General features: G+C 40.3%; 3 protein-coding genes across 3 annotated transcripts; all 3 read right to left on the bottom strand.

Moving 5' to 3' along the window:
- Nucleotides 1-310: 310 nt before the first annotated feature.
- On the bottom strand, nt 311-2,697 carry LOC137737032 (protein HHL1, chloroplastic-like). The gene is made up of 6 exons (XM_068476378.1): nt 2,321-2,697; nt 2,102-2,239; nt 1,498-1,584; nt 1,328-1,375; nt 956-1,098; nt 311-761 (listed from the first exon to the last, which is right to left on the bottom strand). Exons 1-6 carry the CDS (start codon nt 2,600-2,602, stop codon nt 749-751), a joined length of 711 nt encoding a protein of 236 aa, XP_068332479.1. The 5' UTR covers nt 2,603-2,697; the 3' UTR covers nt 311-748.
- A 962-nt stretch (nt 2,698-3,659) lies between these two features.
- On the bottom strand, nt 3,660-5,207 carry LOC137736628 (GRAS family protein RAD1-like). Its single transcript, XM_068475865.1, has one exon. The coding sequence runs from the start codon at nt 5,205-5,207 to the stop codon at nt 3,660-3,662; it is 1,548 nt and encodes a 515-aa protein (XP_068331966.1).
- Nucleotides 5,208-5,290: 83 nt separating this feature from the next.
- Nucleotides 5,291-8,083, bottom strand: LOC137738328 (probable carboxylesterase 11). Its single transcript, XM_068477965.1, has 2 exons — nt 7,297-8,083; nt 5,291-6,738 (listed from the first exon to the last, which is right to left on the bottom strand). The coding sequence occupies exons 1-2, from the start codon at nt 7,977-7,979 to the stop codon at nt 6,198-6,200; spliced, it is 1,224 nt and encodes a 407-aa protein (XP_068334066.1). The 5' UTR covers nt 7,980-8,083; the 3' UTR covers nt 5,291-6,197.
- Between the last annotated feature and the right edge of the window lie 3,955 nt (nt 8,084-12,038).

The raw sequence follows: 12,038 nt of genomic DNA, 5'->3' as shown, positions 1-12,038 counted from the left end.
GAGAAATGACGCAGAATTCGATGGCAGGTCGGAGACCGTGGGGGTCAAATTTATTCAGAAAGAGATAGGATGGGTGGTTATGGGGCTATCCATGGTGGTTGTTGGCTTTGGATGGATTCGATGATGGTGGTGGTGGCTGAGATTATAGGAAAAGTAGTAGACGTCTTTTATAGTTTTTTTAATTTCTTAATTTTATTCTTTTTTTTAATCAATTTGAAAACTGGAAAAAGAAGCACATTGACTAACTGAGTTCTGAGCTAAACACAAGGATTAAATTGACAGAATTGAAAACACAGGGACCATGTTGGTCGGAAGGCTAAAACACAAGGATCATTTTAATTTAAGTGCTCTTTTATTACAAACAATACTATGTACTAAACTACATTAAGGAAAAGGGGAGAGTTTGAACTCAAAGTAAATTAAAAAGGAAGACACTAAATCTACCACTTGCATCTTAATGCGGTTTAGCCCGCAATTAGGTTCTTTTATGTGTATCAGCGCGAATTTCCAAAGAACCAACTTGTTGCGAGTACTTTTACTTAAGAATGCCAGATATAAGAGTGGAATAGGCTAAATAAATTTTACTGGCAAAGACATAATTCTGTTTAATTGACAGAGAGATCTATGACCAAAACCCTGTGTAGAATCCTAAACGACCTTTCGTGAAAGGAGCATGCAGCGGAGTGAGCATTAACTCTCACAGAGTCTGTGGCCTCTGCACCATACCAAGCAAATGCCTCTGCCATCTTCAGCTCTTTACCCTGTTAGAAGGAAGGAACCATTAATTAGGCATGTAAAGTGATTGGTAATCGTTGTTTTCGCTATGTGAGGGGGAATGGGATTGATCCGGGAAGCCTTAGGTTCGAATGTTGCCTGACAATAACAAGAAAGCCTTTCGACAACTACAGTTGAGAAACCAAAAACTTATCAATTGTATCGTGTGCATATGACTCACTTTCCCTGTTCTTCGGTTTTTCCTTCTGATTCTTCAGACTCGGATAAGTTTAGTGTTGTCAGCTTGCCAAAAGATTCCTTTGCATCCCCAAAAAAATCCTTCACTTTGTCAAATGTGGTTTTGAGCTTGTCTTTTGTTGGTAGCTGAAAATTGAGTTCAGAATCGCAAATGATATTAGAGCAAAAGGTAAACAAACAAGCTGATAGAACAGAAGGTTTGATTTCAACTGTAGTGTCTAGATACCACCAAATTTCCTATCAGAAGAAACGAAGCTCTCTAGTTCTTCAGGCCATGAAGCATGTGACCGGCTGAATGTCTAACACCGTAATACCTTACAATCTCATGACAAAGACGATGGAGTAGGCGAATTACCTCAATTACATCCGAGGTAGAAAGTGCTGCTCTCATATTACCGTTTTCCTACACGATGGCCACAGAACAGACTTAGGCGCTGAACAGTTTTAAGCATTTTAGTGGTGAGAAAAGAATAAAATCATCTGCAAATGAACTTTTACTTAATGTAGAGGTTATAAGAGCATTACGACAATTTTGTAGCCATATCTAAAATCAGTAGCTGACCGCAAAACTCGGTACTGCTTAAATGCTGTCTTCTGTATTTCCTTCTCATCCTGTTGAAATGAAAACGAAACAAGCATTTATACAATTGAGAATATGAAGCCGCTTGCGAAAAATGTTTTAATCACCATACAAAACGCATTTGGTTACTAAACGTAAAAGCAGAACATCAAGCAACGAGAGAATAAAGCCGCTCGAAAAATGTTTAACCACCATACAATTCGCATTTAGTTACTAAAAAAGCAGATCATGTCCCTAACCCGCAATTAATCAACAATGTTGGACCATCTCCGCCACAAGGATTAATCAACATGTCCCTAACCCTCGATTAATAAACATATACCTAAACCGCGATTAATTAACATTTCTGTGTCCATACAGATTACAGAGAAGCATCCGAGCTTGTCTGCAATCCATATGGAAACAGAAATGTTGGACTCTCTTGACATGAACACAAAAACAGCTTGTCTAATAAGCCGCAACAAGCATGGACAATGTATATTTAGATTGGGCAAGTAACAAATTATATGCAACTAGATCATAAATTCAATAACAAAGAACAAAACTCACTCTGTAAATGACTGCAGCAAGATTTCTAGCAAGTGTATCTTTGTATATATATTTCCCCAGAAAGTTATCTTTTGCGGCAATCATGATTTTAGCCGTTGTACCACCTGATATCACACTAAGTGGGTACCATAGGTAAACCTGTCCAAGCAACAAACTTGTAAATTAAAAGAAACAGAGGAGAGAGAGCCAGGGGGAGACAGGGGGAGAGAGAGAACAAACATTGGCCATTCGGATAAAGACGACGAAACGAGGGTTGCCGTCGTCTTCAATCTTGGGCATGGCAGGAGGCGGAGGCTTCTTGGGTTGAAACTGGCGGGCCATCATTCCCCTTTTGCCCTTTGATTCAACCACCAGCGCGCGGCGGACCTGCCTTTGCTCAGCCGCTTTCTGAGTCGTCGTCTTTGTGGAAACCAATGAGTGCCTGACCAGACCATCTTCGTGGGTCCTCGAGCTCGACAACGGAAGCCGAACCGCTGCGTTTAGAGACATACCCACCTCCATTTTTCACTTGGGTTTTTGCAGAGTCCTGGATTTCTCAGTGTGTGAGCGAGAAAAGGAAGCCCGTTGGGACTATCCGAGGAGGGACTCTTATCCACACGTCGTTATTTTGTCCGAGAGAACGGAATTTTTGGTGAGATATAGAGAGACCAGAGAGTAGCTTGGAATGGGAACTGTTACACGCCAGCCGTACACGTGGCAGATCACGACGGAGCTGCTGATGGCTATGTATTGTTGGCCGTCTATTTTGCCACAATGGTCCGTTGGATACATGTGTTTGCGTCATAGCCTCAAACAATCATCTCACACTTACAATAAATGACTTCACTAGTAGCGTTCACGTACAATAATATAATATTATGTTTTTTAACTTTAATCTTTCAAGAAAATTAAAAATTAAAATATATTACATATTGATTATAGTTCATTGATGTGTTCTTAATTCAAAACAATCAATGTGTACTTTATTTAATCTCTCACCGAAATGTATTATAATGAATTTAATATACCTAAATAAAGAAGACAAAGTACATCAAAATTTATTGGATAACAAAAAATAGTTTATCTAAATGTTTACAACAAAATATATTACGATAAATAAAATGAAAATGAAATAAAATTAATACATTAAAATTAGGAAGAAAGAGAGAAATAATTAAAAAATCAAAATGTAATTAATAAATTAGGTTATTAATGCATCAAGGGATTAAAATTAGATTTTAATCTTACTCATATTTTTAATCTAAAAGTCATCTTTACCAAGATTAAACTAAAGTTTTCTAATAAATTTTTTATCACATAACGTTGCTTTATTAGACCGTAATGTTACACGTACGGTGATGAATAGTTATGTTTAGGCTATTAGAAATTTAGAATTAGCCCCTTTTTCCAAAAAAATAAAATAAAATCACTCTTACTTTGAAAGAAAAGAGAACTTTTTGTTGTAAAATAGACATGATTAATTCCACAACAAGTATTTAGAGAATCTGGCAGTAACATGATAAATTTCATAAACGTTATTCTTCTGTTGTTAGGCAAGGTTTTGTTGGAACAGACAACATCATTTCCAGCAAGAAGTTGCAATGATAGGTTTTGATTTCCATCCAAGAACTAAGCAACCCTTGTCTTCAACAACCGTGTAACCCTCACAAGCATTAGTTTCTAGCCATTTCACGGCCTGTGCCGTCGTCCTCAAAGGCGCCGGTTGGAACCCCGCACGCCTCATCCTACGGCGCCATTGATCAACCCTTTCGTGTCTCTCCACCCTGGCTGGTCCCTCGCAGCTTACGATGTTCTTAATCTCCTCCCCAAAATAAAACTGCTCCATTTTTACCCTCCTCGTGTCGTACTTGGGCAGCATTGCGTCTAAGGAGTCAAAGATGGCGGAGTAGTTATGCAGTGCCTCCATGAACCTCCCTAGAAAGAAAGGCCCGTTGTGGCTTGTGTCCTGCTCAACCAAAACCATAAGCTTTGGTGACAGCTCGTGAAGTGCTTGTAAAACTGAGTTCAATGTCCCTCTGCTCTCTTTTACCAAGCAATGAAGTTGAAGAATGCTATTGATGATCAAAATCTCCCCATCAACCAAATGGAAATCTTGGGGCTTAAGGTTCTCTAAGTTGCTCTCCACTGCTGAAAAGTCCAAATTTATTTTCATGCTTTGAGCATGCAGCTTGAGATCGTCGCCGATTACTTGAAGACGTTCGGAAGAGCTACCAACTCCTGTGATACGAAGGCGGTGCAAGGGTTGTCCTGGACGGTTGGCTAGACGGTCTATTAAGTCCCGCCATTGGTACCCGTGCTGGAGGCCTAGGGTCATGCCTAAGTCTATGACATGGACTGAACTTCCTCCCTCAAAGGCTTCCAATATTGATGCGTTCGCTACGAAATGACCAAATTGGATCTGTGGGCAGATTTCATAAACAAGGTGTAAAGCCTCGTCCTTCTCTGCTGAAAAAGGCTTTGATTTCACGTTCGGGTCTGTTACTCCTCCGTCCCCGAGTGGTTTAACTAGCCCAAGGCGGTCTGCAAGGCCTTGGACAAAGCAGGAAGATACTCGCTGGAATGATGTCCCGAAGGCCTGCGCATTAGCTCTCAGCTCAAAAAGCAATGCTGATGCATGAGCTGTGTCACGAAAAGCCACAGCCTCGGCACAAGCAATGAGTTGTTGGACTAGTTTCATTTCATCTCCACTTCCTTCTCCTTCTCCGGATTCATCTTCCTTGCCTCTCATTAAGGTTGCAAAGGCTTCTTCCATGGCCTCTGCTGCCAAGTATCTCCGCGTGTGCGCTGATATGTGATCCCGGAATCGGATTGTTGGCAAGCTGGTCAAGCCACTATTACACATATTGCTGTCACTGCCAGTGTAAAAACTATAGTAATCAGTACCCACTTTGAATCCATAATTGGCATCATGTTCCTGTTTTAGCCTCTTATGATTTCTCGTTTTGTCGACGAATGGAATCACCCAGTTCGCCGAATCGTGCTCCAAAGCCGAAAGAGAAGGGTAGGGAAGGCATGACATGGATGACAGATTGAGATCAAAGCCAATCACCTCATTAGATGTATTCTTACCACAAAACTCAGGTTGCACATAGAGATCAGATGCCATCGTGTAGCTTTCTAATGTATTAGAAGCTTGGCCAATTGAGTCTCCTTGCGGGGATATATATACAATGCGTGTGTATATGATGTGTAGGTTGAAGCTTCCTTCTTGTACGGACGACGATTACAATGTTGCCAAGAATTTAAAATGAGTCTACGAAAGTGAGTAAAAATTAATAAAGTAGTCTTAGTGCAAGAGATTTGTAACTTAAATGGTAAACTAAAATGTATTGAGTCTTGCACCTGATGTCCCAAGTTCGACTACTTTCTCCCCGATTATCGCTTGTATCAAAATAAATAAAACAGGCTTTACTAATTCCAGCAGGCATTGCGCAGCGTATGCATAGACCAATCACTAATTAAGGAACTTACATTATTGCCATCATTTTCAAGCATCTCCCCGAGATTTGGGAGCTTTCTATCTTGTCTATGCCCACAGCTTAGGAGGTTTATCCATATGTGACTGTAATTTTCCCCATATACAGAATTCTCCAATGCTACTTCCGGTTATAAAACTTATTCTTTTCGCCTCTTCCTTTTACTAAGTCCACCAGATCCTGACGTGGTTTAAAATAATACATATGGCCCGGAATAGTTAGCGCTCGAGCAGGGGTAAATTCTCTTAATCAATTAAGCTAATAGCCGACCTGCGTAGGTGATGCTGTCATGGACAATTAGTTTATCCAGGGTCTAAAATGCATAAGAGCAAGAGAACATGTATAGGATATACCACCGGTATGGAGACAATCTTGGAACTAAATGGACTGCGGCCAACAACTCCAAAAGAACAAAACAAAATATGTTTGCAGGGTGCAATGCACAGCTGGATAAGGATCAGATATCTCAAAACTAATCTGATGAAAAATATGTTAAAAAAATTGGAGTGACATGATTTTGTACACAAAAAATGTTCTCCTTCGTTGTCCCGAAGCTGTTCAAATGCATGTTCATATGTGCTTCAATTTGAACAACTTCGGAACTTATCACCTATTCACAATCAATAAGAAAACTCATGGCCTCTGAGTGATATATACTTCTTGACCCATATAGTGATATCCTCTGCACAAGCCTTGGCCTGGGGCTTCTCAAGGAGCACATCAAGAGTAGCAAACTCGTGCACAGTATCCTTGTAATCTAAAAGAGGTGCATCCACATTAGCCTTCCTCAATTCTTCAGAGTAAGCAATGCCACGATCGCGCATCCAATCATGCTGTGCCACAACTGTAAGTGTCGGAGGCATGTTCTTTAAGGGTGGCCCTCTCCCTGCAGGCATGAGGGGGTTGCTGGCGGGATGGTCTAAATCAAACTCTTCCTCTGTTAGAAATAGCTTCCATGCTAGCATACACGTAGCCTTGTCGAATAAGTAGGAGTTTGCTAGCTTAATCTCAGACCTGGTGGGAGTGCTTCCAATGAAAAAGGGGTACATTAGTACCTGTGCTACCACCTTTATCGGGTCCAAGAGGTCGCCTGCCTCCACAGCCTTCCGAGCGACATAGTCTGCCAAGTTAGCTCCACAGCTCACTCCAAGAAGTACACATCTGTTCTGATAAGAAAATAACATGTTAATGTTCATTAGTTACTGAATTTATACAAAAGGTATACAAACTAAAAAGGGCTGAACATAATCAAAACACTAATCATTAAGCAAATCCATGTACTTTAAATTTTGGGAACCCAACTCAAAATCCAAGAATATACACACAAAAACTATGCACAAATAGAACATGTTACAGATTTTAATTAAAAAGCATAAACATAAATTAACTAGATAATAGAAGACATTAAACCCTAATCTATATAAATCGCATTGTTATTTTAGTGTCACTAGTTCTACGTATACGATCTAAATACCCCACGACTTGAATTTTGTTGAGTGAACCACATAAACTCTTGCAAACCTTCTGTGATTGTTCCAATTTTAACCATCAACTTTATAATAAAAAATAGAATATACTAAACAATAATAAAGGAGCACTAAACCATAATTTATCTATTTCAATGAAAGTTTTGTACAGGGTCCATTTGTGCATATATGATATACCAACACTAATTATACTAATTAAACAATCCGGATATGGCTGATAGGCAGTAAGTACCTAGATGGATCTCCATGAGCAGCCAACCATGGCTCAACCATCGACGACCCAAAGCTGTCAAAGATACGACTCCGTCCGTTTTGAACCGAGGCCAAGTTGACCTGCTTCGCTACCCACTTCAACACCGTAACCCCATCCTCAAACGCCGCTGGGTACGGACTCTCCGGCGCCAGCCTATACCCCACCGCCACCACGATCGCGTCACACAGCTTCGCCATCCTCCTGCAGAACGCGTCGTTCCACGACGTGTCGTTGCTCCCGCACACAAACCCACCTCCGTGAAACTGCAAAAATATCGGAACCTTCCGGTGTCGCCTCCCCACTAACTGATCGGGAGAATATCCCCTGTACATGACACCATCGTCCGAGTTAGAGCCGTCAGGGGAGGGAGACAACAGGGCGCCAACACGTGACGTGGGATTCGGTGCTTTGAGGGGGAGGACGGTGTCAGGTAAGAAGATGCGGAGGGAGAGGGAGGAGTTGGGGTCGATGTGGATGTTTTTGGTGGCGACGCCGTTTTGGAAAGTGGGGTTGGCGGGAACGACGGGCTCTTCGGGCCGGGAAGTGATGCCAAATTTCGGGTCTGTGTTTTGGAGGTGCGCTGATTGGGTTAGTTTGTGTAGTTGATGTCTGAGATGGTACTTGAAGAACAAGCTGTGCAGCTTCAAACTTAGGGGTGGCATTTTTTTGGTTTACAGAGAAATTAAATTCACAAGAGAAAATCAAAAGACAGAAATCTCCTGGTTTCGGTATTAAATGTTCGATTTAATTTACCAAAATGAAGAAATCTTCAGTTTCCATTCGATTCAATTCAATTCAAAATGGCAGACGTAGAGACGTGTTGGAATAAGGCGGTCAGAGTAGAAGCTTCGAGTTTGAAATTGAGCGCCATCCATGCAAGTTCGGATGAGGTGCCGTTAGAACGCGTTTGTCGACAAACGTTAGTTTTTTATTTATTTTTTAATTTTATTTTTATAAAACGATAGCATTAGTGATTGGATGTTAGATTAGGAAGGGGTTCAAATGCACGCCATAATGCAAAGACACAACTCATTTCCACTACTATAGTAAACGACCACTTGCAAAATACAAGATTAGACTTGTAAACGGACCAGATTTGGATCAGATCGGCCTAATTCATCATAATCATTTTGTTTATTAATCAGATTATTGAATATAAGGATTTTATTTATTTATTTTATTTTATTTTTTTGTGACAGAAGTTTAGGGGAGATTGGTTATTCTCATCCTTAGCGTCAGGACATACCCATAATCTCGAGCTGAGAGAACTTACGCGTGACACCTAATTGTCAGCTGATATTGGTATAGATTTACGTAGGAATTTACAAATCGATGACACACAAAATAGAGACCTTACTAACTGAGCCAACCTGATTGGCGTATATTCAAATTATTGAATTTAACTTGTCAATTGATATCTGTGAGAGTCAAATTTGGATCGAATCAAATTATTATCGAGTTCATTTCAAGAAATAGGAAATATTCAAACCTTACCAGTAACTTTGTTGTTTATTGTGTCTTTGATAAAAGTCAACAATTTATTGATTGAGAAATTTAATAGTACATTTTGTGGGTTGGTTTGGATTGGCTTGGATTGAGATTTGGGTATTGGCTGGCTTGGATTGGCTTGAACTCATGTCTAAAGTTGGGTTTCATAATCCCACTTATTATGGGTTATCGATTTAATATCTTTTCGATCCATGATACACTTAATGTCACCAAAACAAGGGACAACATTCATGTCCATTTTTATTCTACTTATACCATCTAATCTAACCCGCCAAAGAAAGCCTACATAGACCCAGCTAAGAGCGAATTCCCATTATCATTTGGAGAATAAATTCACAATGTACCATAATCTAAAGAAGTGTCAATTACATTTTATACTCTCAAAAATCTTGGTAGAATTGCAACCTTATTCAATATTTTAAAAACATTTTAATCTCATACATTACATATTATTATTGTATTTTAATATCACACAATTGTTAATTAATTCGTTAAATTTGAAGATGATGTATGAGGTTGCAATTGCACTTAAACAAAATTTATCCACCTGCCATAGTATTGGCATCTCAATAAACAACTAAACCCCCAAAAATGAGGACCTTGATCAAGTAACATGGGTCCGACTTCGGTGCTACGTAGCACTGAACGCTACGACTGTTCATAAGCTCAACTTATTATCCTATGTCGGAACAAGTTAATAGGATCCCCTTTTTAACATTCTAGTATTATAATACTCTTTAAAGATCATATCTGTAAAAAAAATTAAAACTAAAGTTGTTGAGTTAATCAATTTTGTCTATATATGTTTGTATAGTACAATGACTAAATGACCTTAATTTTAATTGTTTTTTTTTTTTTTACAAAGATATAGTCTTTATAAAGTGATTTTATAATATGAACAATTCTAACCATAATTTAAGTACCCAACGCCAATTATTTTTTTTGTTCGATTTTGTTGGTACAATACCTAATTGAATCGACTTCAATTTCAATGAACTAATTAAAAAAATCAACCAAACCCCATCTAAACAAACAAAGATCAAATATGTACCATAGTGGTTGTCTAGATCGATCTAGATTCTAGCCATTTGCATGCCTTGTTCTAAGATCTATATAGAAAGCCACAAAATGCTTCAGATTAACAATATATACCATCTTGCAACCCAGCTGTATGAAGACCTTTTTGTGGACATGAGTCAACCCCGACAAGTTAGGAGAATAATTATTTATTAGAAATATAATTGTGTTTTCTAATTTAGTTAGGAGTAGATAACGATTAAACCCTAAACACATATACTTTCATTTTGGCATCAGAGCAAGTTTCACCTTGTCTCTTTCTCTAAACCCTATTCTTGTTCACTGCCGACTAGGGTGCTTCTCTGTTGGCTGTTTAGAGCCGCTTGGAATCAAGCACAGAAGTCTCGAAACAAGAGGCCTCTGTTAAAATCCCAAACCCAGGTCTCGAAACAAGAGACCAGACCTCTGTTAAAACCCAAACCCAGAAAATTAAAACTGAAACCACAACTTGCCGCTTAAATGATAGACAACCAAACTGTCGTCCCCATAGTGGGATCGATGTTTGCATGAACCGAATTATCAAAATCCACATCTGGGCTTGCTGCGCTAACCATTAGCGATTCTGAATATCGGCCCGTTGAGCCTGATGGAGAAAACTTAGGAAGTGGGCTACTGTTTTTTGAAGCCCAAAACAATACAAATATGCCGTCAGCAGCATAAAGGAGACCGACCTGCTTGGCTCACCAGCCGGGACAACACGTGTAGAAGAAAATTTTGATCTAGATATATTTAGGGCTGGAAATAATTCCTGAAAATTCTAAACCAAACCGAAAAAATACCAAACTCAAACAAAAAAATCCCAAACCGAAACTATCCCGAATTTTGGTAATCCATGGGATTGGTTTCCAGATTTCATTTTTTGGGTATTCCCGAAATCCCGATGTAAGATCCCACAGGGAAGTGATCCTTATATGTATATTTCCATCCCTACCTAGCACGAGGCTTTTTGGGAGCTCACTGGCTTTGGGTTCCATCGGAACTCCAAAGTTAAGCGAGTAGCGCACGACAGCAATCCCATGATGGGTGACCCACTGGGAAGTTCTAGTGTGAGTTCCCAGAAACAAAACCGTAATGGCGTAGTTGGGGCCCAAAGCGGACAATATCGTGCTATGGTGGTGGAGCAGGCCTGGGATGTGGTAGGGCCTGGGCTGGGATGTGACAATTTGGTATCAGAGCCTAACCCTGGCCATGGTGTGCCGACGAGGACGTCGGGCCCCTAAGGAGGGTGGATTGTAAGACCCCACATCGCCTAGGGGAGTGATCCTTATATGCATATTCCCATCCTTACCTAGCACGAGGCCTTTTGGGAGCTCACTGATTTCGGGTTTCATCGGAACTCTGAAGTTAAGCGAGTAGCGCACGAGAGCAATCCCATGATGGGTGACCCACTGGGAAGTTCTCGTGTGAGTTCCCAGAAACAAAACTGTGAGGGCGTAGTCGGGGCCCAAAGTGGACAATATTGTGCTACGGTGATGGAGCGGGCCTGGGATGTGGTGGGGCCCGGGCCGGGATGTGACACCCGAAATCTTCTTTAGCTTTTGCTTTTGGTTCCTACTTTCTAGCATTACATCTGCAAAGAAAAAAAAAAAAAAAGCAGAGCCTTTTGGTCTCACTAGCCAAGGCACAAAGCTTTTGTTTTGGTTTTGATTCTTGAGGCAGAGAGAGAGAGAAATAGTCTTCATGTTGGGAAGCAGAGATAGGAAGAAACTCTCTCGTCTCTGGCCTTGACCTATTTCCCTCTCTATCTTTTCTAAAGTTGTATCGTCTATGGGTTATGAATCCTCAGCACTACACAGACACAATTCATAACCCACAACAAATAATTCCATTTCATGATCACTGAAGTTCAAGGGAAAAAGATTGGATTTTTTCATGTGGGATCTGAAGGATTTGTGCAGAAATTGCATAATAAGATGTGATTGTGGAGAGGAGTGGATATGGCCGTGTGGGGTTGGGAGCGAGGTGGACTCGGAGTTGCCGCCATGCTCGAAGAAAAAGATTGGATTTTTGCATGTGGGTTTTGAAGGATTTGTGCAGAAATGGCATGAGAAGATGTGATTGTGGAAAGGAGTGGGGGTGGGGTTAGAAGCTGGGTGGATTCGGAATCCCCGTTATGGTCGTTGCTTTCTGAGAAT

The sequence above is a fragment of the Pyrus communis genome, chromosome 6 (assembly GCF_963583255.1).
Source record: "Pyrus communis chromosome 6, drPyrComm1.1, whole genome shotgun sequence".
NCBI lineage: Eukaryota > Viridiplantae > Streptophyta > Magnoliopsida > Rosales > Rosaceae > Pyrus > Pyrus communis.
Note: the sequence above shows the minus strand (reverse complement) of the source record. Positions and strands in the feature narration are given on the sequence as shown.

Excerpts from the sequence above, each read along its gene's own strand:
- LOC137738328 (XM_068477965.1), bottom strand. The coding sequence starts at position 7,979 with ATGCCACCCCTAAGTTTGAAGCTGCACAGCTTGTTCTTCAAGTACCAT. Across the intron at positions 6,739-7,296 it reads GCTCATGGAGATCCATCTAG|ATGTGTACTTCTTGGAGTGA; the intron begins GTACTTACTGCC and ends TTATCAGAACAG.
- LOC137737032 (XM_068476378.1), bottom strand. The coding sequence starts at position 2,602 with ATGGAGGTGGGTATGTCTCTAAACGCAGCGGTTCGGCTTCCGTTGTCG. Across the intron at positions 1,376-1,497 it reads GATATGGCTACAAAATTGTC|GAAAACGGTAATATGAGAGC; the intron begins GTAATGCTCTTA and ends GCCATCGTGTAG. Across the intron at positions 1,099-1,327 it reads CTACCTCGGATGTAATTGAG|CTACCAACAAAAGACAAGCT; the intron begins GTAATTCGCCTA and ends CTCAATTTTCAG.
- LOC137736628 (XM_068475865.1), bottom strand. The coding sequence starts at position 5,207 with ATGGCATCTGATCTCTATGTGCAACCTGAGTTTTGTGGTAAGAATACA.